The sequence below is a fragment of the Rhinolophus sinicus genome, chromosome 15 (assembly GCF_057876585.1).
Source record: "Rhinolophus sinicus isolate RSI-liver-muscle chromosome 15, RSI-T2T, whole genome shotgun sequence".
Classification (NCBI taxonomy): domain Eukaryota; kingdom Metazoa; phylum Chordata; class Mammalia; order Chiroptera; family Rhinolophidae; genus Rhinolophus; species Rhinolophus sinicus.
The window spans coordinates 77235390-77262093 of NC_142515.1; the positions used below are offsets into that span (position 1 = coordinate 77235390).

Below are 26704 nucleotides of genomic sequence, written 5' to 3' on the forward strand. Positions count from 1 at the left end.
CTCTCCCATCTATGCACCGAGGTCACTGACCTGTGGAACCTTATCTGGCTGGGCCTCATCCTAATGGTGCTAGTCTTACCCACTACCTTCACCCCCTTTTCTCTGGTCTCTCACCTATCTCGATTTTCCTCCCATCCTCTGTCCACTGGGAACCTGGAGTGTCCACGGACCCCGTCCCTCCTCAGGGACCAAGGCCTTGGATACTACCCACCCACCCAACCTCAAATCTGCCATCCCAGTGGGCCATCTGCTCAGCCGCAGCCATCCATGGTGCCATGTGACATCTGCCCCTGCAACAGGGAAGTCCTGCTCAGAGCTGGCAATCAGACCGCAGAGAAGTGTTGAAATGAGGAAGGCAGATGAAGTAAGTCACAGAAGGGCCTCACCCATCACTCAGCAGACTCCTGGGTCTCCCGCCAAGAGAAACAGACCATGCCCTTCCACCCCATGGAGACCCCGGCTGGAGCTGGCCTTGGCCTGCATCTAGTGGCAGGAGGTCCTCGGCCTGGCACAAGGTCCTCCCTGGAGCCCCGAGGTTAGCAGGGCATATGGTGGGAGTGAGGGGGACAGCAGAGAGCCAAGAAACCAGTGACAGTGTTGTGACTGTGCTGCCCTCCGATGCCCAGAGCAGGGAGACAGCAGCAGGCAGGTGAGGAACTCTAGAAGTGCCCAACAGGATCTGGGGACAGGCCGGTGACTGTCCCCGCCTCCTTTCCTTCCTCCTCTGCCCTGCCCACCCAGTGGGGCCTGTGGAGCAGAAGCCACTGTCACTTCCTGAAGGCAGCAGCCTCAGCTCAGGTCCCACTCGCCCTGTGGCCCATCATCTGCCTGCAGCCATGGTGAGTGAGTCCCCAAGCCCTGGGAGAGCCCCCACTGGCTAGAGAAAATTGGGGGGCACATTCCAAGAATAGAGCAGAGAAGGGGCTAGGAAAGGCATCTGGGGAATGGGAAAGACACACACAAAGGTCCAGGGGTGGGAAGCAGCCAGGACACACCTCCGGGACAGTCAGGGCTCCAAGGGGCCTGTGGCCCGGGCTGAGATTGCAACTATAAAAGGGGACAGGTGGCACTGCTCAGACAACTCCCTTCCCCCCAGGTCAGCATGAACAGAAACCTGGTAACAGACGACCAGGGTGAGTGAGCGCATGGGCTTCCTGTGGGTGACAAAGTGGGTCAGGCACCTCACCCAGCCAGTCACCCCGGTGTGACCTTCTGGCCCTGCGGGCCATCTGGGAGCCCTTGCCCTGACTCACCGGGTAGGGAGGCTTTTTCACAGACACATTTCAGACCCCAGGCAGGAATCGCAGTCTTTTCTCACATTCTCTGGATGGGAGAGTGAGGCAGAGGCAGGGAAAGAGGACGTGGTCCTGCCCTTCCCCTCCCTCCCCATCTCCTTGATCCCGGGTAAAACCAGGCTTAGGGGCCTGCAGCAGGGCCACCTCTGGGGAATTTGTCATCAGAGCAGGCCTGTCCTACTTTGTGCATCTGCTTGTGTCTGACTGGTGGTGCAGGTTGGTGGCCACAGTACATAGGACAGACTGCGTGTGCCACAGATGGCGCGTGGTACGTGTGCCTAACCGTGCCCAAGCTTGGGGGCATGCCTGCCAGTCCTCGTGGCCATTGTCAACTGAGCATCCCTGACTATCAGCCTGTCTGTGACTGAGAGAGACTGTGCCCACATCTGCCCCAGGCCCCCGAGTATCTCTGCATCTACCTCTGAGAGTCTGTGACAGTCAGACTGGATGTGGCTGAGTATACACTTCACTGTGCCTTCTACCGTTTCCCTGAAAATAAGACCGGGTCTTATATTAATTTTTGCTCCAAAAGACGCATTAGGGCTTATTTTCAGAGGCTGTCATATTTTTTCATGTACAACAATCTACATGTATTCAAATAATCATGTCGTCTTCTTCTGTAACATCGGCATAACGTACTAAATGCGTCCGTCTGGCTGATGATCTTAACTGGGGCTTATTTTCGGGGTAGGTCTTATTTTCGGGGAAACACGGTATGTTATGTATTTCAACAAATATTTACTGAGCACCTACTGTATGCCAGGCACTGGGAGAATAGCAATGAATGAGCAAAGTCACTGCCCACATATTTAAAAAACAATGTAAGTGAAATAAATATGACACATGGTGCCAGGTACTAAGAGAAAAATGTAGGCTGGGGAATCGGGGTTAACAGGCTTCCTCTGGCTGCTGTGGGGGGACTGACCAGAGATGGAGGGTGGACAGGAGTCCAGGGAGGGAGCAAATGGATGGTGCCTCCGGAGGGTGAGTGCTGCAGTCAGAAGTGGTTGAATTCCGGATGTATTAGAACAGAAGGGACTGGGGACATGGGGGATGGGGTGGGGGGGATGAGCGGGAGAAAGAATAAGAGGGAAGGAGCGGTGTGTCTGTGACCATGTCCTTGTGTCCCCATGTCCATCTCTCCACCACCTGTGTGTACCAGTCCCTGCCTGACTAGTTCTGTGTCTCCTAGGGAAGCCATCAGGACTTCCGGAGCCTTCAAGCAAAGTTCCAGGCCTCTCAGCCAGAGACCAGCGAACTCCCTCTAAAATCCCCTAAGCCCGAGTTCAAGAAACTCCTCAAGAAGTTTCCGCAGCCTGAGCTAAGCGAGCACTCCAAGAAGCCCCCGCAGCCCGAGTTCAGTGTCATGCCCAGGAAGCCCCCGCAGTCTGAGTTCAGTGATCTCCATAAGAAGCCCCCGCAGCCCGAGTTCAGTGCAGTGCCCAAGAAGCCCCTGCAGCGTGAGTTCACTGACCTGCTCAAGAAACCCCCGCAGCCTGATTTCATTGACCTCCACAAGAAACCCCCACAGCCCGAGTTCACTGACCTGCCCAAGAAGCCCTCCAAACCTGAGTTCAGTGAACGCTTCAAGAAGCCCCCACAGCTCGAGGCCACTCCGTTCCCCAGAAAGCCCCCACAGCCTGAGGTGGGTGAGGCCCCTCAGAAGGCTTCACAGCCCGAGCCAAGTGCACTTGCACAGAAGTCCCCGCAGCCTGAGCTCAGCAACCCTACCAGCTCCCCCACAGAACCCAAATTCAGTACATTCCCTAGGAAATCCTGGCAGCCTGAGCCCAACGAGGCCACCCCGAAGCCTGAGTTCAGTACCTTCCCAAGGAAGCCCCCACAGCCTGAGTTCAGTGTGCTCCCCAGAAAGCCCCAGCAGCTTCAGGTCGGTAGCCTCCCTAAGAAGTCCCTGCCACAGCCCGAGTTCAGCGAGGTCCCTCAGATGTCCCCCCAGAAGCCTGAGCCCAGTGAGCCCCACCCCCACTCCTCACAGCCCAACTTCAGTGCCTTTCCTAAAAAGACCCCACCACCTCAGCTGAGTGACCTCCTGAAGAAGCCCCTGCAGCCTGAGTCTGCTGACCTCCCCAGGACATCCTCGGAGCCTGAAGTCCATGTGTTTCCCAAGAGGCCCTGGCAATCTGAATTCAAAGCGCTCTCTAAGAAGCCCCCGAAGCCTGAGCTGGGTGGCCTCCCCCGGACCACCTCAGAGCCTGAGGTCAGCCTGCTCCCCAGGAAGTTTCTGCAGCCAGAAGGCCAGGGGCCCTTCCGCAAGTTCTCACAGCCCGAGCCCAACGCTCTGCCCAAAAAGCCCCTGCAGGCGGAGTTCCTTGGGGACCGCTCTAGAAAGCCTCCACTGCCTGGCTCGGTTTCGGAGAGCTCACTGCCCACCGCCATTGAGGGCTCCAGCCCCAGGTTCAGAACCAGGCAGCAGAGGTCAGGAGCGCTCACTCACAGTGGAGGGTCAAGACTGGGCCTCAAACCCAGACACCCACCCCAGCGGAGGCCTCTACCCCCAGCCAGCAGCCTGGGCCCCCCTCCAGCCAAGCCCCCGCTGCCCCCGGGCCTCAGGGATGTCGAGAGCTTTCAGAGAGACTCAGCAGGAGCCACAGGTGGGTCAGGGCAGCCAAGGCTGGAAGGAGGGGCAGAGGCTCCCCGGCCACGCGTGCCTCCCTCCCACCCTCATCTCTCCACAGCTCTGCGGAGGACCCACTCTGCTGCTGGAATCCACTTCCAGGCCCCACAGCCTAAGGACATGGCGCAGTGAGTGTGGGGAGTGAGGGGACACAGGCACACACAGGTCATGGGGCTGAAAGGCCCTCATCTCAGGTATCCTTGCAGGGACCCGGACGAGATCTATGAGATGTACGATGACGTGGCACCCTCAGACGATTCCAGATCCAGCCTCAAGGGCAGAGGTTTGTTGGCGGCGGGGCTGGACCTAGCCAGACCAGGCACCTGGGACACATGTGTTGCAAGGGCATTTTCTGCCATGCTGCTGGTGTGAGGCCCAGCAGCGCCTGGGAGAGAGCAGAGGGGAGGAGGGGCTTTTCAGAAAGGTCACACCAGCTCCTCGTGGGCAGGACAGTGTAAGGAAGGGCAGTATGGGGGCCAACAGCCAGTGGGCATGATGTGGCCGGGGCAGTGGAAGAATCAGGTAAAAAGCGGCAAGAGGACTTAGCGGTGTATTACGCAGGGGTAAGGGAGTGAGAGCTTGATACTGATGAAGCCTGTTTGGAGGCTTGAGCCTGGATGCAGAGTGGAGCCATCCCTGAGTTGGGGACAGTGACAGGTTGTGTTGGAGGTGCCTGGAACTTGGAAAGGCATGGGCTGGACACAGAGTGCGGCCCTGGCACCTCTCTGTGTGTCCTGGGGTTCCAAAGGACCCTTCTCTCCCTTCTTCCAAGTCTCTGCTCCTGGAGAGCAGGATGCTGGCCTAACAGGCTAGTGCCTCCAGCCCAGCTCCAGGGTTAATGCCTTCACCAACCTCGTGAAAAACGAAGATGGGTTCCACGCAAGCACTTTACTGAATCTACCCAGCCCCTTCGCCCCCCCAAGGCAACGTCATGCCCCCTTTACAGATGTGCAAGCGTGAGGACCCGAGAAGTGCCCTCCCCCAGCTTACACAGCCAGTACAGGGGAGCCCAGGACCTCTGCCCCCAGACTGCTTCCCCGCCCTGGCTTTGAAGGGCCTCCTGCAGGGGAACTCTCAGGGGTGTCTTTAGGATGCTACCTCTCCCTCCCCATTAACACCCCCCCACCCAGGTCTGCTGCCTCTGTGGCTGCTTCTCCTGAGCTTTCCCCAGGGGCTGCTTGCAACAGCCCTCTGTTAGCACAGAACTTCCTGACAGGGCCCCTCCTGCTTCCGCTCCAGTGAGGCTGTGTGGCTCAGCTCTGGGGGGCCACTGTTGGGGACGTGGACCCTGGAAGGGAATGCCCGGGGCATGCTGTGCTGCGGTGGCTTGTAGGGGTCCTGGGGTGCCCATGTCAAGGCTGCTTCCAGCTGGGTGACCATCTGCCCTGGGTGGCCTCTGGGAGAGGTGGGAGCAGCCGGGGGAGTATGCTGGGTGGGACCCTGGATGGCACTACTGTCTGAGCACCAGACCGAGAAGGCTAGAGGCAAGCTCAGCATCTGAAGGGTGAGAGCACCACACAAATACCCCTCAGTGGGCTGTCAGACGCTTGGAGTCATTCATAGGACAGCAAAACCTGGGGGGGCCTGGGGTTCTAGCACCTTCACTCACCTGTTCATAAGACGCTCACTGTAAGCCATCCCCATAGTTGGTCACTTGCCAGGAAGCCAGCCTCACCCTGGGAGACCCCTCCCAGTCCAGTCTCATCATCAGCCTGTCAAAGAACCTGCCCCATGAGCCCCTTCTCAGAGGCTGACTTGGTTTGCCTCCAGGAAATGCTTTTGCCTTACTTTTGATCCAAATTTTATTAGTTCCCAGAACCCAACCTGCTCTAGGTGCCAGCCGTAAAATAGTGTCAAAAGCATGCAAATAAATCCTGCCTCTCTACCACTTACCAGCTGGGTGACCTTGGGCAGGTTACTTTACCTCTCAGAGCCTTATTTCCTCATCAGCAAGCTGGGAATAACAATCTTGTCATGAAGAAGGCTGTTGTGAGGGTTGAATTAACGTGAAGTTTCTGCCATGCCTAGCGTGGGGAGAGGATGGAGAGGTGGGCCGGGCAGGGGTTAGGAGGGTGCCTGGCCAGAATGGGGGGATCCTGAGAACTGACAGAGAAGGTCCACTCAAGACCAAGCCACCAGGGTTGACAGGCCGAGCCCACGGACCCTGCCCTAACTCGGTGTTCTGACTGCCCCCAGATCAAGTGCCACCCACCCAGCAACCCCCCAGGAAGTCACAAGAGCTTGAACTCAGGTACCGCAGGGCAAAGGGGGGTGGAACAAGGAGGAGCTGAGCTCTGGGAGGGCGGTGGAAGGGGACCCCTGAGGAGTACATCTTGCTCATGACCAACCAATTCCTTGGGGAGCTCAGGAAGGAGAAGGCCCCCCAGCCACAGTTGCTGCCCACGGACCCGAAGGTCCTGAAGCAGATCCGGAAGGCAGAGAAAGCCGAGAGGGAGTTCCGGAAGAAGTTCAAGGTGCGGACACCAAGCTAAGCAAGAGCCTTGGGAGGGCTGGGCTCAACCCAGCTGACCAAGGCCCCACCAATTCCATCCTCAGAAGCGGGGGCTTGTGGGGGGGTGGGCTCAGCACCAGCCAAAGGTCTAACATGTCCCTCCCTCCCCAGTTTGAGGGGGAGATTGTGATTCACACCAGGATGATGATCGACCCCAATGCCAAGACGCGTCGGGGGGGCGGCAAGCACCTGGGAATCCGGCGCGGGGAGATCCTGGAGGTGATCGAGTTCACCAACCAGGAGGAGATGCTGTGCAGGAACACCAAGGGCAAGTGTGAGTAAGCCGGCCGGGGGCCTGGGGAGACGGGTCCCCACAGCAGGCTGACCACCAGTCCCTCTCTCTTTGCAGATGGCTACGTGCCTAGGATAGCGCTGCTACCCCTGTGAGTGCTGCCCTGCTGCAGGGGGGTGGGGGATGGTCAGTGGGCCTGGGTACTCCTTTGCTGACACAAATGTGCTCCCCACCAGGGAAACGGAGGTGTACGACGACGTTGGCTTCTGGGGTATGTAGACACTCTGGGCAGGTTGGAAGGGATCACAGTGCCTTGGGAGGGAGTAAGCCCCCACCCCACTCCCCTGGGGGCTGCTTGGTATCTGCTTCTGGGGAGAGCATCACTGGAAGTCACCCTTCCTCTGCAGACCCTCTGGAGAGCCAACCATTCCCCAGAGGACGATAAGGCCCGAGGGTGTGGGGACCCGGGAGAATACGCCAGCCTAGCCACCTACTAATCCAGGAGTCCTGGACCCCAGCTTGGAGGTCACAGAATTGCCAAGGCTCATGCCTGACCACGAACATGGACCACATAAAGTCCCTCTTTAAAGTGATCCCCGCTTCTTGTCTGTTCTTTCCCTCCTCATCAGCGCACACAGTGGAGCCATGATCAAACACTCAGGGTTCTGTGGGGTCAACCCCCTCCTTCGTGGTCCCATCCCTCAGGATAAAGGCCAGGAAGTGTGGCAGGGAGAAGATGGCAGGGAACTGGTACCTTGCTAGACTTCAAGGTGGGAGTCCCTGTGATTGAACCTGTCAGCTGCCAGCCACGAGGGAGGGAGGACGGGCAGGGGATGTCCCACAATCGGCAGCCCTCCACATGCAGACAGGACAAAGCAGCAGCTGCTGCTCCGTACAGGCTGCAAACAGCAGTCCAGCCCAAGTGGACCTATGTATGTCACATCTTGGTAGTGATGGTGGTGGGGTGACCCAGTTCTGACAGTGCCCAGGTATCAAGTTCAGCCTGAAACTCTACAGGACTAAATATGCTCAGAAACCTGCACTCTTCTGGGTCTCTTTTAGCAAAGAAAAGCTGCTATGGACTGAACATTTGTGTCACCCTCTGCCACAATTCCTATATTGGAAACCTAAGGCCCAATTTGAGATTAGCTCATGAGGGCAGAGCCCTTGTGAATGGAATTAGGGCCCCTGTAGCCCCCAGAGAACTCCCTCCTCACCTCCCACCAAGTGAGGTTACTGCTAAAAGGTGCTCTCTACAGGCCAGCAGGCTCTCACCAGACATCTGCCAGCACCTTGAGCTTGGACTTGCCAGCCTCCAGGCCGAGAAATCTGTGTTGTTTATAACCCACTCCGCTTCTGGTACTTTTGCTACAGCTGCCAGAGCAGACTAAGACAAAAGCGGAACTGGAAATGGACCTGATGCATGATGCAGTGCCTGCGCCACTCATCAATGGCACAGGAGGGACACAGGACAGCTTTCCTGACTGCTAACAGCCAAGGGCTTCATTACAGCACAAGGGCATTAAAACCCACTCCGGGCTCGGTTTCCATAAACAATTTTCCTTAAGTGGCGGGGCTGACAGACAAGCAAGAATGGAGATGAGACCCCTAGTGGTCACAGCTCCTCAGGTACAAAGACCGAGTGACTACAGCTCCCCAAATCTGGGGTGTTGGACCCACAACACACACACACAAAAGCAAGCAGCTTTCAGGAACTGGTATTTATTATCAAAGTCATATTCGATGTCAACAAGATGCCACAACTACAAAAAAAATTGCGCACATTGCAATCTCAATGCAAACAGTCAAATGGAACCCCAGTCATTAAAAAAGTAATTCAAATTACCCCAAAAAGCAACTGAATTTTTTAAACATCTTTATACATCCAGCCAACAAATTAAAATGGTTAACAAGAAAAAATACAAATTCAGAGATCTGGTATCGATGTTTAAAAAAGGCAACTGCTTAAGCATTTCTATCGATTCGAACATCAATCTCTCGGCCACTCAGCTTCATCCCATTCATCATCCGGCAGGCCCTCTCAGCCACCTCTGGCGACTCAAACTTAACCACACCGCACCCCTTGGACTTCCCATTCTCCATCTTGATGTCGGCATACAGCACGTGGCCTGGGCACAGGGAGGGAAGAAGAGACCATAATTCATCAGGCAAACCAGAGCGCAGCCTCAGGCTGGGCTCCACTCGGCCCAAATCACCTGTTGAATTTCAGATGAAGAGTCAAAAGGGAGCGTGGCCCCTGGGCCTGGCGCATGAGCACAGTGACCGGGACTCACCTACTACAGCCCTCGACCCCACTGCCATTCTTTAGCCAACAGGACAACAATCTGACTGGTCCCGTGATAAGTCTTCCTGGCAGTTTCAAATGCACGCCTTTGTACTCAGGAGAGTTGGGGGGTGGCGCGCGAGAGGCTGACTTTACAGGCCAATTTTAGAGGCTCTGTTTCCAATACAGCACACCGCCACCACTTATACAAGGCCGTCACAATACGACGGACACTTCTGCACTGTCCAATATAAGCTGCGTTAATAATGAACAAGCAGGTTTCTTCCCAGGTTCATTCAAGCTCCGATTAAGCATCCAGCTATGTGTCACACACCATGGAAGCAAGTGCACAGGATAAGAGACCCAGCAACACAGGGCTCCACTTCCGTGACTGCCACGAACAGGACAATGCAGCCGGGGTGAGGGGCCCACAATTCTACAGCCATTAACTCTGAGGGAGGGTCAACGTCCTGGAGGGCTTCTCACGGGGAAGTCCTGAAACAGCTTAAGTTCACCAGGGCAAGACTTGCTGGTAACAGCTCTCAACAGAGCCAGCCCTTCTGGAGAGCAGCACGTCCAACTCAGGGTGCAGAGAAAGGAGGGAGATGAAACAGAAAGGGACCAAGTAGTACAGGGGCTTCTGAGCTTGGACTTTCTCTTGTCGGCTGAGGGCCACCTCCAGGCACCTGGGGCAGGGGGAGTTGCATGCTCCAAACCTGACGTTTAGGAATATAGACTACAATGTGGAAACTTAGGAGTGGGGACAGAGGGCAAGAAGGCAGGCTATGGCTCAACATCAGACCCAAGAGAAGGACCAGGAGAAGCAGCCATCATGGTGAAATCTGAGCCATTACTGAAACAGGAAATGAGAACACGAGGAAGCCTTGACCCAGCAAGCCTCCCACCTGACACAGTGAAATGAACAGAAGTGGTGCGGGTGAGGGGGGCGGGGTTCACCTGGAGACAACTTCACTTCCTTTTGGCCACAAAGTGAGCCTTTCAGAATGGTTGCCTGGTGTGCCAGGAAACCACAATCAGAGACCCTCAGCCTCATCCACACACAAGCTACGGCAAGCCCAGAGCCTGCAAAGCCTCTCCCATGGGATCTGGCTGGGTGAATGCACTTTGAGGCACAACCCAAGGGTGCTATGGTGGAAAGCAACCTTGTCTCGGTGGTATTCATTTTATTTTGCTTTGTCACTTAGAAGCCATGTGACCTTCGGAATGTGACTTGGCCTGACTCATCTATAAAATGGGGACAACGCTACCTCCTTTCAAAAACTGTAAAAGGAGAAAACCAGATACAGATGAAATGAGAACACAGATAATAAGTGCCTGACACATAACAGGAAACTCAACCACCTGCTTAAATATATGAATAGGCAGGAAAATGGCGAGTCCCACCCCACCCGTCTTCCAGAGTCCTGGAAAACTGCAGTGAAGACTAGGATGGAAGCCTCACTGCGCGACTCCAATGCATCACCAGTGGGCTAAGACTGCTGAAGCCACAGCATATGGAAGGAAGCACCTAGACAGCCTTTCTCGAACACTTACCACATTCGTTGAATTTGTCCTTTAGCATCTTCCATGTAAAATCAAATGGGAGCTAAGGGGTAAAAAAGAACAGACTGATGAGTGATTCAACAAAATCCTAATGCATACACATCACCACTGTCTGAGGGCGACTTAAAGGGTTCCTTACTGCAGAGAAAGTGGCTGACCTTCAAACTAAGACTGCAACAAAACAAGTCCATCTGGAATGAGGTTCTAAACTAGCACACCAAGTTCACTCCCTTGTGGCTTTATCTGTCCGTGGGAGGATCATACAGAGAGCAGAATGCACAGCGGCCTGTGGTTCAGCCCTCGGAACCACTGAATAGCAGCTAAAGGCAGTCATTTTGGTAGTTAATTCAGACACAGCCATTTTTTCCTCTGAATCGTCATGCCAAGGTTCAGCGGCTCTTCCAGCCGAGAGATCAGGAAATGAGTTCCTCAGCTCACTCACGGTCTGTCCCATCTAGTAGTCAGGGCAGCCCAGGGGGTTCCCAGCCCACTATTCTTTCTATATGGAGTGTCGTAAGCACTCACATTCCCTCCTCATCCTCCCAGCACCAAACTTTGGGGGCAGCAGCAAGGTGGTCTTGCATGCTGCTCAGCTCCCCTTCTGAGGGCACCGTCTCTGACTCTGACCTGCCACCATTCTGTCCTGCTGACTTCCTGACCCGCAAACCACCCCCCCACCCACCCCCCCGCCTCACACCACCACTGAGGCGTTCCCGAAAAGCCACTTACGTTTCTCACAAATATCTGGCAGGCCTTCCTGGCCACCCCGGGAGCATGGCCTCCGGCTCCACCAAAGGAACCTGCGAAGCTTCCTCCGAAGTTGCCACGCTCCATCTCGATGGCGCGGTCAAAGCTGGCACCGCCACCACCACCCATAGCCAGGCCCATGCGCTCAATGCCAACGCCCAGGGCCGGGCCCATGGCAGGACCCATGCGCTCCAGACTGTTGGCGCCCATGCGCTCCAGGCCCATACGCTCCAGGCTGTTGGCGCCCATGCGCTCCAGGCCCATTCGCTCCAGGTTGTTGGCGCCCATGCGCTCCAGGCCGGTGGCCATGCGATCCATCACAGGGCCCATGCGCTCTAGGCCAGCCCCCATGCCTGCGGGCACCATGCGCTCCATGCCCAGGCCCATACGCTCGATGGCAGGGCCCATGCGCTCCACACCAGAGCCCATGCGCTCAATGGTCTGGCCTACACGGTCGATGGGCGCAGCCATGCGCTCCAGGCCAAAGCCCATGCCGGCACCCATGCGATCCACGCCAGACCCGATGCGCTCCATGGTCTGGCCCATGCGCTCGATGCTGGAGGCCATGTGGTCGAGGCCCAGCGGGCCCATGCGCTCGATGCCGGAGCCCATGCGCTCGGAGCCCATGCGGTCCATGACCAGGCCCATGCGCTCGATCTCAGAGCCCACGCGCTCCATGCCGTGGCCCAGGCCTGCGCCCATGCGCTCCATGCCAGCACCCCCAATGCGGTCAATGCCAGGGCCCATCCTCTCGATCCCGGGGACACTGCCTCCACCTCCACCTGAAACAGGGACATAAGACACAGGCAGATGTCAGGGGCTGTGCAAAGAGAGTGACCTGAGTACTTCACAAGCTCAACCACAGTTCTGAAACTAAGAACCACGATAATTTACCATCAGAACCACGCCCCCCACCCCAAATGTTGACAGCTGTTAAAACTGGGTAGTGAGTACATCATTCTTCCTACTTCTGTACCATGATTGAAATTTCCATAATAAAAATTTAAAAGGGAAAACCCAATCCTGGAGGGCTTGTGTCAACAATGTTCTCTGTGTCACTAGTGCTAGTATTTGTGACAACTTTTATGAGCCATGGCTGTCAATTCCTGAGAACTCTGCAGTTTCCCCACCACCGGACACTGAGAAATGCTCTTAAGGGGGAGGCTCGGAAATCCCACCCTCAGATCACCCGGTATAATGGATTACATGGTGACAATACAAAATCACTCACCACTTTATCCTCTCCCAACTTGTCCCTTTAAGATGCCCTGCTGGTGGCTAGGCTGACTGCCATTTCATTAGCATCTCCAGGGTATAGAGAAACTATTATATAGCTACGTAATCAGTAAGTGATACAGAAAAGCAACACCAGCACCAACATAGATCCTGCGTATAAAGGAACAGGCGGCCCCTTCCAGGGGAACTGCCAACTGACCTGTATGTTAACTTTGCTGGCATTGGAGGAAAAGGAGTCGACGGCACCCGAGTGGACTCTGGAAGAGGCCGAGGACACCCGTCCCTCACTGCCACAGTTCAGCGGGACATATGCTGGCAGGTCAGCAGTGCAGTGACCCCATGAGGCCACCGTCCACTCCTTTTCCACATGCTGAGCAGGAGGGGCCCTCACTCCAGCTTCACCACACCACCACCATCTGCCTCTGGAAATGGGAGTTGAAGCTGCAGCCCAGTCCAAGATGCAAATTTAAGAGGAAACTCAGCAGTTTCTATAACTGATTCTATAACTGACCAACATTGTGACCTGGCATGAGTCACTGCCCTTCTCTGTGCCTATTTCCTTAGGTGAATTAACAGCATACCAAGTGGCAAAATACAGGCACCATTTTAAGACTATTAGACTTTCAGATCAGAAATTTCTCAGAAACTGTAAAAAAGGTAAGAAACTCTGAGAGGGGAGGTTGCATGCCCCAGAGCATCCAAAATGAGGCTGACCACCCGTTTCAGACATCAACAGCAGCAGAGAACTAGGAAGAAACGGTGCCCACAAGGATTTCTAGAATCAGCCCACCACAGAAAGAGTCAGCAAGGGAGTCACCAAGGAAATGCTAAAATGCTCAGAGCCATGAGGACAAACTGGGCTGAAAAAAGTACATTTACTTTTAAGCACCCATTTTAAAGTCTATTAATGAAAGGATATATTCCGAAATCCTTATAGCATTCAACACTGGGCAGATATTTACTTTCCTCATAATTTTCTGAGTTTTTATGAGTACATGTATATATTTTAGTAAGCATTTATTACATGTTAGGTGGCATATTTTTATAATCGAGTAAAATATTTACCTTTAGGAATTTACAATTTTATAGTATTGAAAACAAGAAAGCCCCCAAATTATGTGGACACATTACATTAATGACAATGGCTAACAGCTTACATAGTAGCACTTATATGCAGTAACTCATTTACTCTTCACAAAGGCCCTATGAGGTAGGTACTATTATATCCCCATTTTACAGTATAAAAAACAGGTTCAGTAACTTGCCAAAACGTCACACAGCTACAGGCAGAAGCTGGTTCCCACCCCAGGCAGTCTATTTTAGAGCCCATGCTTTTCACCACTACACTCTACTATCCCCGGTAATAACAGCCTATTCTAAAAATCAAAACAGCAAAACTAAGCGTTTCCTACCTCCTCCCTGCTTTGCAATGATCTCTCCTCTCTTCAGTGCATTACTTAGGATTTCTAAGGAAATCAGGAAGAAAAAAAAATTAGCCAAATTTCTCTATGGTAATAGAAATGTGTTTATTACAGCTTCCAGAGTAGGAATATTACTAATTAAAAATCTTAAAAGAAAAGGGAGGGGGTGAGAAATACACACACAGACAAGATCATGTTCCGGGAAAACCGTAACCGTAGCAGAGCCCTTGATGATGAGTCACGACGCAAGGAGCCCACGTCGCTCCGCAGTCTGAGGCCCAGTTGGTAGGGCCACCTGGGAATGCGCCCAGCAGAGCTGGGAGCCACTGTGCATCCATGAACTGAATTTGGAAAGTCAGACAAGAACGGGGCCAGTGGCAGTTTTTCTAAAGCTGCTCCAGAGCCTCAGTACTCACAGACTAAAGCCTGCACTCACCCTCCCAGAGCCAATCAACACCTCGCCGTTATCCCTCAGCCAACTGAAGGTGTAGCTACACTTCAGCCCAAACCGTGCAAACAGCAGCAACAGCCTGCAGTGCTGGGAATACGACCCAGTTCCCAAGCCGTGCACAGAAGGCCTTCAGCAAGCTTCGCTGACCAGCCCCGCCTGCAAGGAGCTGGGGGTGACAGTGACTAAGTGACACATGAAGCCTCAGGAAAATAAATACCCAATGCACTCAGCTGTCCAAAACGGAAAACACTGCTGCTTGCTTGCCAATGGTTCACCCAACCTCTTCAGAGCTTGTCTAATACTAACATTAGTGATAGCTTTTCAAAGTTTCTCCTCAGTCTCTCATTACGTAGAAGAACGTTGTACCCACTCCCATGTATCTGGTCCTGAGGTGGACTCAGCAACATGAACATTCACAGGGCACAGCTTGTATTACGACCATGACCGCAAAGAGCTTAAACCCCACCCCACAGCTGATTCTAGTACTGCAACTGCCTGCAAAAGGAAGGAGGTAAGAAAGTAGACCAAGAAGCAATAGACCTTCAGCCCGCAAGCCAGTGCAGGGCTTATTCTTCCATGACACCTATAATCCTGACCACCAGGCCAAGGCTCGTTTTCCTAAAACAGTGCTTAGGACAAACCATTCCCGCCAAAGCCTTGATAAGTATTTGCAGGCCTCCCTGTTGACTCCTAACTTGAATTTGCTCTTCCCACCCTGGCAGCCCCTCACCTCCAAGCCGCTGCACCTGACGCTGAGAGCTCTGCCAGCACACCCGCTAGGTACCTATGCTGAACCATCTCGGCACTAACCTGTCCAGCTTAAGCCTCTCCTGCTCTCCGAGCACCACGCTTCTATTAGCCAGCTAGGTAGGGCAGTGTTCTTTCAAATCTGAACACAGAGAAAACCCTCTCCTTTGTGTGGTGCTCACAGAGCTGCCAAGGGCCTGGGACCCAACACCTCTACTGGCTCCCTTCCTAGGCCCCTGTGATGTGCTCACTTGAGCCACTCGCAGCTGCACCATGTCCTTCAACGTCAAGGACCACATATTTATCTATGTCCCTGCAGCAAGTAGTTGTTTGCCCAAAGTGCAAAGATCCATTGCCTTGACAGGAGAGAGGGGGCACTGAGTAAGGAAGCACTACAAAAAAGTAGGATCTAACTCAACTGTCAAGTAAACAACACAGAAAATAAGATGAAGACAGAATCTGGAAAACCAATCCAGGTAACTACTCTAAAAACCTGACACACATTTCATTTGGTACAAAGACCTCTATACCAACTTGGGTCTGATGACAAATAGCAGCAGGGAAATCCAGAAATCCTTTGCTCTTGCCCATGGTCACTTTGGGACTTTAGGACAGACAGACAAGTCTCAATCAGACAGAAGGTGCCAAAGTAGCAAGAGAAAGCAAGGGCGGCAGATGATGTTTTCCTCCAGGCCAGGACAGGATGAGTTTCCTGTTGCCACATGAAGTAACCTCACTAGATCCTGTGCCACTGCAGGACCTGGGACAAGGCCAGCAGCCTCATCACAGAGGTGAGAGGTTCCAGAGTGGCAAAGGATTGAGGGCTCAGAGCAGGAAAAAGTGCCCGTGGGAGCAGTCACGTGCCACATTTTTCTTCTCACTATAGATATCCATAAATTGGTATTTGCAGCCAAATGACAATATTTTAAAATAATTTCTTAAATGTTCTACCATTTTAAGACAAAAACAATGCCAATCATGGCAATGAGGAACTTTTAACTGACCCAGTCACAGACAGATTATCAACTCACCCCCAAATTCTAAAGCTTTGGAACAATCTAGAATAAAGCTAAAGTCATATCAAGTAGATACAGAAAAAAAAAAGATGCAAGGAAGTCATTCAAGTTCTCTAACCACAGTCAGAGAAAAAGCGAAACAAAAAAAGTGTCTCCACCAACAGTGACTACTCTGAGGGCAACAATTCCTAATAGTTCTGGATCTTCAGGAAGAACACAAAGTACATGGGGTCCTGGAGACAATGTGCAGAACTAAGAATTCCATTTCACTGATGAGCTGAATGACAACTCTTTCTAGGGCTTTCATAAATTCTAAGCATGCAGCTTAACTCATACAAACTAAACACAAAAAGCTTCAAGTCGTCACACCAGGCGCAAGGTGTCCTATGAAGACAGAAGCTGAGGGCCAGCCCGGTGGCTCAGGTGGTTGGTTGGAGCTCCGTGCTCCTAACGCCAAAGGCTGCCAGTTCGATTCCCACATGGACCAGTGCCAGATGGCTCAGTTGGTTGGAGAATGGGCTCTCAACCACAAGGTTGCCGGTTCGACTCCTACCCACAAGGGATAGTGGGCTGCGCCCCCTGCAACTAACAATGGCGACTGGACCTGGAGCTGAGCTGCGCCCTCCACAACTAAGATTGAAAGGACAACAACTTGACTTGGAAAAAAGGCCTGGAAGTACACACTATTCCCCAATAAAGTCCTGTTTCCCTTCCCCAGTAGGAAAAAAAAAAAAAAGACAGAAGCTTAGCACTCTTGAGGCTGTAACCTAGCAGTCTCTTATCTGCACAGGATGAGAAGCAGGTGGAGATTGGGGGGCGGAATCCAAGCTCTGAATCGCCTTTGAAAGAAACAAACTTCTTATAGCCCAGAAATGGACTCTCTCCTTGCAACACACTAATGAAGGAGAATTAAGCTAAAAGTCTCAGAAAAACCTAAACTCAAAGCGGGAAACATGCCCATGTAAAAGTAAAGAAGAAACTGCTCTGCAATCACCTAAAACTGAAAAAATGTTTCTCTGCATTTCAAACAGGCCCCATACTCATCCTCTAGCTCTCCTTCAAAGGCATCAACCAGCAAGCACACGACACCCTCTTGCTGACAGAACAGCACCCTGGACTTAGAAGACTCAAACCCTCACCGGGCAGGGCCCTGACACTCTCTACCAGGACCAGAAAGCCAGTACCATTAATGCAGCAGCTTCTACTCCCACAGCCAGCAAACACCTATATGAGAAAAGAAGCCATCTGAAAAGACTTGAAAAGTGGCGCTATGGAGATCAATAAAAAAATTCAAGGACCAGAAGTTTTTATCTAGCTCCAGAGAAAACACAATTTTTAAAAAGCCTAAGACAAACCACCAGACTTGCCTAAGAAAGAACCCTGACATCAGGGTGAGCCTGCACCCCCGGGGGGCGGACCCCGCCCGCAAGGGGCCTTCTTACCCATTCCTCTGCCAAGGGGCTCTCCAAAGCTTCGAGACATTCCCATCTCGTTTCTGGCAAAGTCTCTCTCAAATCCTCCACCCATGCCACGCTCCATCTCTGTGGAAAAAAACATTACCCTAGGCCTTTCCAGGAACACCAATGTATTTTAGACATAAAACACTATACACACAACAACCGCCACCAAGTCCACGTTTAGTTTTTCTATAGGAAACCAACATCCATCCTTTATGCCTTAAAAAGAAGTCACCTCAAGTGAATCCCTGAAAACAACCTACCTTTAGCCCATTAAGGACTCACAACTTCCATTACAGCCACACCATCGCACACCAAGCAGTAACTGGGGGGGCTGCAGTGCACACTGAGTCAAAGGCAGGCTGCCCGAGAACCTGCTTAGGTACCAACAACAGCAGGCACCATTTCTGGGGCACCCCACGAACCCTGCTCTGCCAAGGGCTTTCCCTGCTCTGTTGTCATGGACTCCTACAACCAGCCTGCACACCTCTATTACCCTTCACCACCACAGCCCCCTTACAAAGACACTGAGGCTCAAATGACTTAACTTGACCAAGGTGACATGCCTGGTCAGGGGCAAGGCAAAGGTCGGAACCTAAATCCAATGCAAAAGCCTATGTTCTAATACACAAGCACAGCCATCTGAGTACAGAAATAAGCCGCGGGTAACACTTCTCTACGGACACCTGGAGTGCTTTTGTCTCCATACTGCAGTTTGGGTAACATTTTTTTCTATGCTGACAGGAGTATTTATTTTTTACAGTGTCTTTTAAAAACAAAGTTCCTAGCTTCAGTGGGGAAAAGCCCTGTCACAGATGTTGCTTGCTTGAGAAAGCCTTTCATGACTCATTACTACCTCTCTCCTTATACATTCAGCTAAAGCAAGACTTAAAATGCGTTATCACACTTTGTCTCCTTCCTATATTGAGAGGTCCTTGAAAATACCTAGTTTATTAACCTTGCTCCTAAGAAATGCCAGGTGAACAGGTGCTATATAATGAACACCTTTTATTGCACAACTACAAAAAACTGGTTCTAGCCCTACACCTTCAATGAAGTAAAAAGTCTATCAGACACACGGAAGCAGGCTAGCATTATGAATTAATAAGGAAATGCAGCAGATGTTGGCATATTCATAGTTTCAATCAACCCAACCAAATCCCCTAGGTTGGTGACGTGCTATCTGCTGGGAATATAGGTAACTGTGTGAGCCTGTGTCTGGTGGACAGAACAGAAATCCCAGAGCAGCACCCACCCCTCTTCAAATAGGAAAGTCATATGCAGGCATTGGCAAGGCATCAGAACTCATCTCTGAGTTCAGGGAACCCTGCGTGTACTCCAATGTACTACCCACAAGAGAGTATTTTCACTGTTAAGTATTGCACCAAATCAGTCATTATTTAGTATGTGACGGTGTTTTAATTACAAAATATTTTACATCCATTCTGTCAAGATTTGACCTCTACTGGTTGACTGGTCCTGAGAACCTGATTAATTTCTATCAGTCTAATGTTGTCAGCGCCTGTCACCATGATATATGCACTACAGTCATCAACTAAACATTAAATTAAACCTGAATCACCTTTATCAATTGTTTTCCAATGATTAAAACTTTCCTCAGACCAGCACTGAAGGGCTCTTAAGCTGATTCCACCCAAATCTCAGAACGCAGCTCAAGTGTGAAGTCTCTGTTCTCTATTGTTGAGAATGGAGAAGGACTCTGAGTATCTGTATCTCAGGACATCTCAGAACTAACATTTTTACTGTGACTCTTCATGAGAATAAGCACTTTGAACCTTTCACCACCAGACTCAGAACAGTACCTACTGCGTTCCAGCGGCCAGGTCACCAAGGACTTGGTCCACGTTGCCCGGCACAGCCCCCACCCAGTTCTCACCTGCTTCCAAATCACATCAGTGCACTTGGGCAACAGTCCAAATCTTTCTAATGACTCACCTGCTCTGAGTAAACACTCTTTCAAGCCAGATTTCCCCCAACTCTCATTTTTTATTATAAATCCCACTCACAGGCAAGCCTCAGAGTACACTGGCCACACAGACCTTTGTCCCTTCATTCCTAACTCACGGGAGGACCTTCCTACATCTTTTTCCATCATCTAGAACAAGGCACCCCGTGAAGAAGAGCACTTTATTCCGCAGAGTATCTCCTTCCAGTTGACAGTTGATGTCTATCTTGCTAAGGTTCTTGCTTGCTCTATACGCTCTTCCCATCAAAGAAAGGTTTAAACCCAAATCCTTAATGACTTCCCATTCCAGGGAAGTTTCTACAGCCGTATTCCCAAAGGTGGGGTCAAAGACTCCACCAACATCCAGAGGATTTCAGAAAGACAGACTCAGGGCACACTCAATAGCCCTGCTGGGGAGGGGGTGCTGACGCCAGTGCTAGAGTCAATCCTACAAGGCAGGATCACAGCACAGTAAGAGCCAGGCCCATATCCCACCATTACTAGCTATGTGCCCTGAGGCAAGTCACTCTCTGGGCCTCAGTTTCTAATGAAATGGGGATAACAGTACCTACACATCATGTGCTATCTTGCAAGGACTAAATGAAATAATACATTGTTATCATTATAATATTACTATTCTTCTGTTAAGAGGTTGGAGGAGTTGTAAGAGTTGAACAACAGTACACGAAAATTTCCATTATGTAAATGCTAAATGAATGCCTCTGCTTACAATTCCAGAGTCATCAAAGCAGATGATCAGAACTCAACAGTCCAGCACTCCAGGGAAAACATGAACTTCATCAAAAATTCCAAGGAAACTAATCCCTTACACTTGGAGACCTTTTTAAAGTGTGCAAAGCATAACCACAGACATCTACATGATACTTGCTCGTGCTAGAGGACGTAAGAAAGCTTTAAAATTTTACTGGACAATTACTGAGGAAGATTCAGAACACAGGACATTTCAAGAGTTTAGTGACTAAGAGAATGAACTTGTCTAGCTTATAAAATACAGACTTAGGCTTTTACCATGTAACACTTAAGGCAATTCGAAGCCATCTGATTCAATAGAAAAGTGAAAGGGGAGAAATGTTTATTAAAAATGGGTCTGCTGCCTAAAGGTCACCCGAGAGTGAAGAGAGAGCAAAGGGTAAGTTTAAGTGCAAGCAGGAAGGCAACACTAGTCTTACCGTTTATTCTGCCCATGTTCATCCCAGATCCAAACCGACCCATGTTTTCCATACCGCCACCAAAGGGTCCCTCCATGCCTGAAAGAGAAGTCGGATTTCAGCACCATTCCAACGAGACTGCTTAGACTGATCAGGAAAAGAACAGTTTTCACAAGTTTCACCTTGGGCATCTTCTATTTTCTGCCAGGAACTTACCAAGTTTAAGGATTTGGGGGGTCGGCAGGGAGAATGCTAGTGCCCTTGTTTAAAAATCAGCATCCTCAAAAAGGTGCTCTGATCCAACCCCCTCTATGACTAGACAAGCAAAGAGGCCCAGAGAGATGGAATGATTTGCCCAAGGTCACAGAGCTAGTTAGTGAGAAAGCCAGAGCCGAAAGCCAGAGCCAAAAGCCAAGACACCCACTGGAAGGACTGACAGGTAAAGGTAATTTCGAGACTCAAACTTTTTGGAAACAAAAGTGAGAATTTCATGCAGGGTTTAAGAGGAGAAAAAGGGTTGAAAAAAAGAGAGAAGCCATACCTAAAAGTGATTACATTTGTACTTCATTTTAAATTTCTTACCTCCCATTTTATTTATTCCAAATCCTATGCCTTCCATTCCCATTCCTTAAAAAGAAAAAGTCAATGCAAACTAAATTATGTCAAAGCAGTAATGTTTGAACTTAAAAAAACACAAGAAATTCCAAACCAGCAAATGAACAAAAAATATACATTTATGAATATATTTTAATTGGCAAGAAAAAGTGGGGGAGGAGGGGAGACCCTCTACCATTTCAACTGTCAAACTATCAATTCCAAGAAAACCATTTAAGCCTTTAATAATCACCATGGGACTCAAAATTCTGTAGGGTCCACACAGTTTTACTAAATGACCAAGGCGGACAGTTTTAAACATGAAATATAATTACAAGGTACAGAGTAGAGAACATTCACTTTTTAGAAGCTTACTCTTAGGGAACAGAAATGGATTTTAAAATCCCACTGAAAGGTAAAATTCTAAGTAAAAAGCAATTCCTAAAAACAGTGAGGTTTCCCTCCCTGCCACACCAGCCTGTCCTCTTTAAGTGTCAGGTGAGGGGGTGAGGGCGGGTCAGACTGGCAGAGCCATTCGAGGCCCAGGACGCTGAGGTCAGCCCCAGTTTACACTGGGAAGAGACAAGACACATACAGAACTGACAGTAGGAGGGCTAAGGGGCACTCTTCTTGGAATTCAAAGGATTTCAAGAAAGGCCTTAAATCGGAAGTCATAAAAATGAATTATTTAATAGTATAGAAATGCCTCACTGCACAGAAATAAAAATGCTAAACAGCAAAGTTTAAAGTTTATTCTACATGTCAAAGCTTTCATTCATTAGCTGTTTCTTGTCTTCTTGAACAAAAACAACACTGTGCATCATTTGCCCTGTGGCCTACAGCAGCTATGCAGTCATGCAATGAGGCGCACCGTGTCGTTTTGCATCCATCAATGCCCCTACCGCTGAAGCTATGTCAACACCAGCCCTGAGCCCAAGGGGGTCTGAGTAATAGACTGTGGCAGTGCTGTGGTCCCATGGTCAGGAGACTTACAGTCTCTGTCACTAACTGATAGTGTGACCTTGAGCAAGACCAACTCTCTGGCTTGCCTCCTTTTTTTGGATGGCTCAACTATCTCAGCTCAGGATGATAAAATGCAAAGGTATAATGGCTTTAGAAAAAAAGATTCAAGTCGGGAAATACGTATACAAAATACTGCCTTTATCAAAATGAACCAAAGATTAATAAAGAGCGACTTTTGTCCCAATTACATCTTTATTCCACTTGAACTACTCAATGTCCAATTAGCCCAGCTAATAATTTTCATTACTATAGAACTGTAGTAACTTTTAACTTCCCCAGAAATGCCCAATCGAGGCACACTGTAATTCTCACCTGCGGGCCCTATGTTTCCCATGCCAATGCCTTTATTCAGGTGATTGGCATCAATAGGCTGCCCTCCTGGTCCTAACCCCATGCCAATACCACCAAGTCCATCTGAAAGGAAAAGAGAAAGTCAGAAGTGCAGATTCCACTTACTTACAATAGACCTGACCCTCAAAAGCGAAAGAGTCTGTGTTTACTGTGCCACAGCTGTCTCAGTCATTCCCATCTACCCACCTCCACCAACAAAACAGAGGCTACTCCTAACACTGGTACATTTGGGAGCTCTCCCGTTTAAGGCACAACTTTTTATATGCAATTACAGACTGAAGTTTGTAACACGTATAAAGCACGGGCAACTAAAAATCAGTTCACTTGAAAGTTACAGAGAACAACTATGGACAACTCACACAATAAAAGTCATGAGCGTCTAGCTATTTCCCTAAATCGTAACTGAGAAATTTTTTATCTAAAAAAGCAAGTCAAGACATCAAGTGGTAAGCAGCACAAATATGCCCACCCACCCCTTAACATGGTAGCCCAAAAGACTTTTCTTATGAAAAAACAATGTTATAAGCCAGCCAATATACTGAGCATACACTACTCTCTCTGTTGCAAGCGGTTTTAATAACAATGAAGCTAGTGGATTCACAGAACCTATCTTCTACCCAGAAAGCTTCCTAAATCTCAATGGATACCCCAGCCCACCCCCAACTCCATGTTCCACAAACAAACAGGGACGCCAGAATAGAATGGTATCAAATTGCCAAGGCCTGAGACAGTGTTAACATACTTGTAACGCTCTGGGTGACCATGGTCTGAGGCTTCAAGCAAGACCAGGCGAGACTTTTTAAAATGGGAGAAAAGTTCATTAAAAAAAACCTGAGAGCTGTTCCCAGGTATTTAGTCTGATTAACAACCCTGCTTATAAATTGCACAGAAACAGCAGCAAGAGATCACCAACGTTACTGCTCCCCAAAGCACTGAAGACTTTCAAGTCAACCCTCTGAAATGTGCTCTGCGACCAAAAGCTATGGATAATGGGCTCCCTGGGGCCCAGTGTGTGCCTGCCAAGGTTACCAAGCAGCCCGCACCCTGGCTCCTCTAGGCAAGAAAGTCAACAAGAGCCATCACCGTGAACTTGAGTGGTCACTGCTAACTGATCATACCAATTATAAGGAAATGTAGTCCTTCGCTAAATCATGTTAACTCTCAACTGGCAAGCCATCTCCTGTTCTTGTAACCATCAACTTCCCTTCAAAATTTGTCTCTATTATGCTTCTAGAACTCTAAATTGCAAAGGCACTCAAGAAATAGTTTTCTACTCTTTGAGGGCTTGGCCACAGGCTTAATTCACTGCTCCAGACCAGAGGCACTGGCTGGCCCTCCAAACAGCCCTGCCCCAACGGCCTCACGTGATGACAAATCCTCCCCACCAGAGCACAAGCAGGTCCCAGCCCCTGTGGGCTTTTCAGGTGGAGTGCCTGGGACGTCACTAATATGCCCCCTTTCCATCTACGAGGTGACCTATCAACTAGCCTTCCCTGTCTCAGGGCAGATTTTCACCTGGATGTTGCAAATAACCCTATATAAAATTTGTGATGGCTGTATTTCACATACCGTAAGCTTCACCCATTTAAAGTGTACAGCTCAGTGATTTTTAGTATATTCAGTTATGCAACCATCACCACCATCTAATTCCAGAACATTTTCATCACCCCAAAATGAAACTCCCTCCCCATTAGCAGTCACTCTCCACTTACCCCTCTCCCCAGCTCCTGGCAACCACTAATCTATCTACGGATTCTCCTGTTCTGGACATTTCCTATAGATGGAATCAAAGCTCATCCATGCTGTAACATGTATTGGTACTTCATTCTTTCTATGGCTAAGTTCCACTGTATGGCTTTACCACATTGTATTTATCCACTCATTGGCTGAAATCATGCTATGAACATCCGGGTATGAGTTTCTGTGAGGTTGTAAGCTATTAGTTCTCTCGGAGTATACCTAGGAGTGGAAGTGCTGGGCCATCTGGTGATACCCAATCTCTTCTGGACCCAAGTGCAGCCTGGCTTTAATTCCCTTTGCAGTTTTGAGTTCTTCCTTCCCCAGGAGGACACCCTCAAAATGCAATTACATCCTGAGCAGCCTGCCTCACTGCAAAGTAGTCCTAACAATCCTTAAGAAGTTGTGAATCTCTCTGTTCTTCTTCCACGCTGGAAAAATCCATAGGGGATTAAAAAACAAAAAACAAAACATCACCCTTTGAACCTTTCCCTCAAGAATGGTCAAGAGAATTACAGAATAACATGGCCCGGAGTTCAGGGGTAATTATAGTTTTCTGGTTAGTATAAACAAATTCTAAATCTCAGCCATAATAATTGAAATACTCACGGGGAAGCTGTTGAGGACGTTCAGGAGGGAAAAAATCTCCCTTTGGTAAGGCCCTCTCATCCTGAAAGAGAAAGTGAACAAACCTCAGTGTTCATAGCAACACTGTTTGCAACAGAAAAGATGGAAACAATCCCCAACAAAGGACTGTTGGATATATTATGCTACATCCTTGCCACAGAACACCAAGCAAGTATCAAAAGGAATATGGGAAGAGTTCTTGCCACCTTTTGTGTAAAGGGGGAAGGATTAAATATACTCATGTATGTACTGTGGGCGGTGGGCAGGACCTGGGCATGAAGCAAGAGCAAGACTCTCACACTATCTTGTTCATGCTTTTGAGTCATGTGAAGCAATTATCTATTATAAAAACAAAAACAAAAGAACAAATGTTTCAAGTAACTAAAAATCCTTTTACAGTCCTTTTCTTCCAGAATGTGCTAACTCGATTGCCCTCAGCACATTCCAGTCATGCTTGTATTAACCATTATCCTTGGCAGAGCCTACAGCAGGGCTGATGTTCACACTGAAGGGCTTCAACAGAACTTTAAAGGCTGTGTGAACCAGACTTAATTAGGTTCACAACAGATATGATGCTAACTAAATATGCTGACAATTGGAAACCCATATATATAACCAGTCTTTGAAATAGATCGCTTGCTCAAGCAGGATACTCAACTGACCTCCTGACCATGCCAATCAGTCAACTGTGCAAAGAAAAATATACCTGAAGCAAGAGCTGCATGAGCACAAAGTTCTTTCTGTCATAAATTTGCTCAATGTACGGCACCCTATTTAACTTAGACTGATCCATAAACAATGGCTATGTGTACACTCTTAACAACCCCATGTATTTGAGTATGTTATGGAGAAAGAGATCCTCCTACTAACTTACCATTTTCACGTGCATGGGTCTATCAAATAGCAGTTGGCCATTAAACATAGCTGATATTACAATTAAGGCTATTTCTTACAATTCTAAAAATATGCACAGCAGAAGAGAATCACGTAAGAGAAAAATAACCCAACTGCTACCAGTCCCTGCGTGGTGAATTTATGAGCAATTCTGATTCCTCATGACACTTTCAAGTATGTGTTTCTACTCAGCAGAAAAGGAACAATAAATAAAGCTCAAGGGGGGGAGAGGTAAACCTCAGCGTATTCCTTAAGCGTGGCGCTTCATTCACACCACCTTACACTTCTCGCCAAACCATCCTCTTGAGCACTGGCATCAGTTTTCTGTACGTGTCCAATGGGCCAGGTATCCTACACTTTTTTTTTTCACTTTTACTTTAAGTGTGTTTTTCCAGGACCCATCCACTCCAAGTCAAGTAGTTGTTTCAAGCTAGTTGTGGAGGGCGCAGCTCACAGTGGCCCATGCGGGGATCGGACAGGCAACCCTGGTGTTACGAGCATCACGCTCTAACCAACTGAGCTAACCGGCTGTCCTGTCCTACCATTTTTGTAGTAGTACAATGTTTTCTGGGTAAGATACTTGGTGACAGTACTGCTGGAGTTTAGTGACTGTGTTCCTGGGTGGTATTCTCCACTATGACTACAAAGATGTCACTACACGGTAAGCAGCCTAAGGGTCAGAGAGAAGTGCTTCTTCCAGAATGATTCACTGGAGAGAGGGGGCCCTGAAAAGACTTATATACGAAA

The 26704-nt window shown here is 49.7% G+C and overlaps 2 protein-coding genes across 15 annotated transcripts in view; one reads left to right on the forward strand and one right to left on the reverse strand.

Annotated features, from left to right (window-relative positions):
* The first annotated feature begins 231 nt into the window (after nucleotides 1–231).
* On the forward strand, nucleotides 232–7267 carry PRAM1 (PML-RARA regulated adaptor molecule 1). Of its 2 annotated transcripts, none has more exons than XM_088792324.1 (11): nucleotides 232–364; nucleotides 742–839; nucleotides 2488–3907; nucleotides 3992–4058; nucleotides 4125–4213; nucleotides 6127–6181; nucleotides 6299–6404; nucleotides 6554–6716; nucleotides 6792–6825; nucleotides 6911–6945; nucleotides 7082–7267. In XM_088792324.1, coding segments are annotated over exons 1-11 (2106 nt in total). In that variant the 5' UTR covers nucleotides 232–363; the 3' UTR covers nucleotides 7120–7267. The 2 variants fall into 2 exon arrangements, with proteins under 2 accessions (XP_088648450.1, XP_088648451.1); XM_088792325.1 differs by having other exon boundaries at nucleotides 4137–4213.
* Nucleotides 7268–8380: 1113 nt separating this feature from the next.
* HNRNPM (heterogeneous nuclear ribonucleoprotein M) overlaps nucleotides 8381–26704 on the reverse strand; it is a 37161-nt gene continuing 18837 nt past the window's right edge. For 2 of the 13 annotated variants that reach the window (XM_074337704.2, XM_074337698.2), the window contains 9 exons: nucleotides 25938–25987; nucleotides 25046–25106; nucleotides 22661–22762; nucleotides 20753–20830; nucleotides 17582–17680; nucleotides 13917–13970; nucleotides 11251–12050; nucleotides 10513–10564; nucleotides 8381–8803 (listed from right to left, as the gene is read on the reverse strand). In XM_074337704.2, the coding sequence (XP_074193805.1) occupies nucleotides 8640–8803; nucleotides 10513–10564; nucleotides 11251–12050; nucleotides 13917–13970; nucleotides 17582–17680; nucleotides 20753–20830; nucleotides 22661–22762; nucleotides 25046–25106; nucleotides 25938–25987 (1460 nt within the window). In that variant the 3' untranslated portion in view covers nucleotides 8381–8639. Of the gene's footprint in view, nucleotides 8804–10512; nucleotides 10565–11250; nucleotides 12051–13916; nucleotides 13971–17581; nucleotides 17681–20752; nucleotides 20831–21313; nucleotides 21359–22660; nucleotides 22763–25045; nucleotides 25107–25937; nucleotides 25988–26704 lie in introns of all 13 variants that reach the window. The other 11 variants (XM_088792331.1, XM_088792330.1, XM_019711922.3 and 8 more) reach the window with 8 other exon arrangements.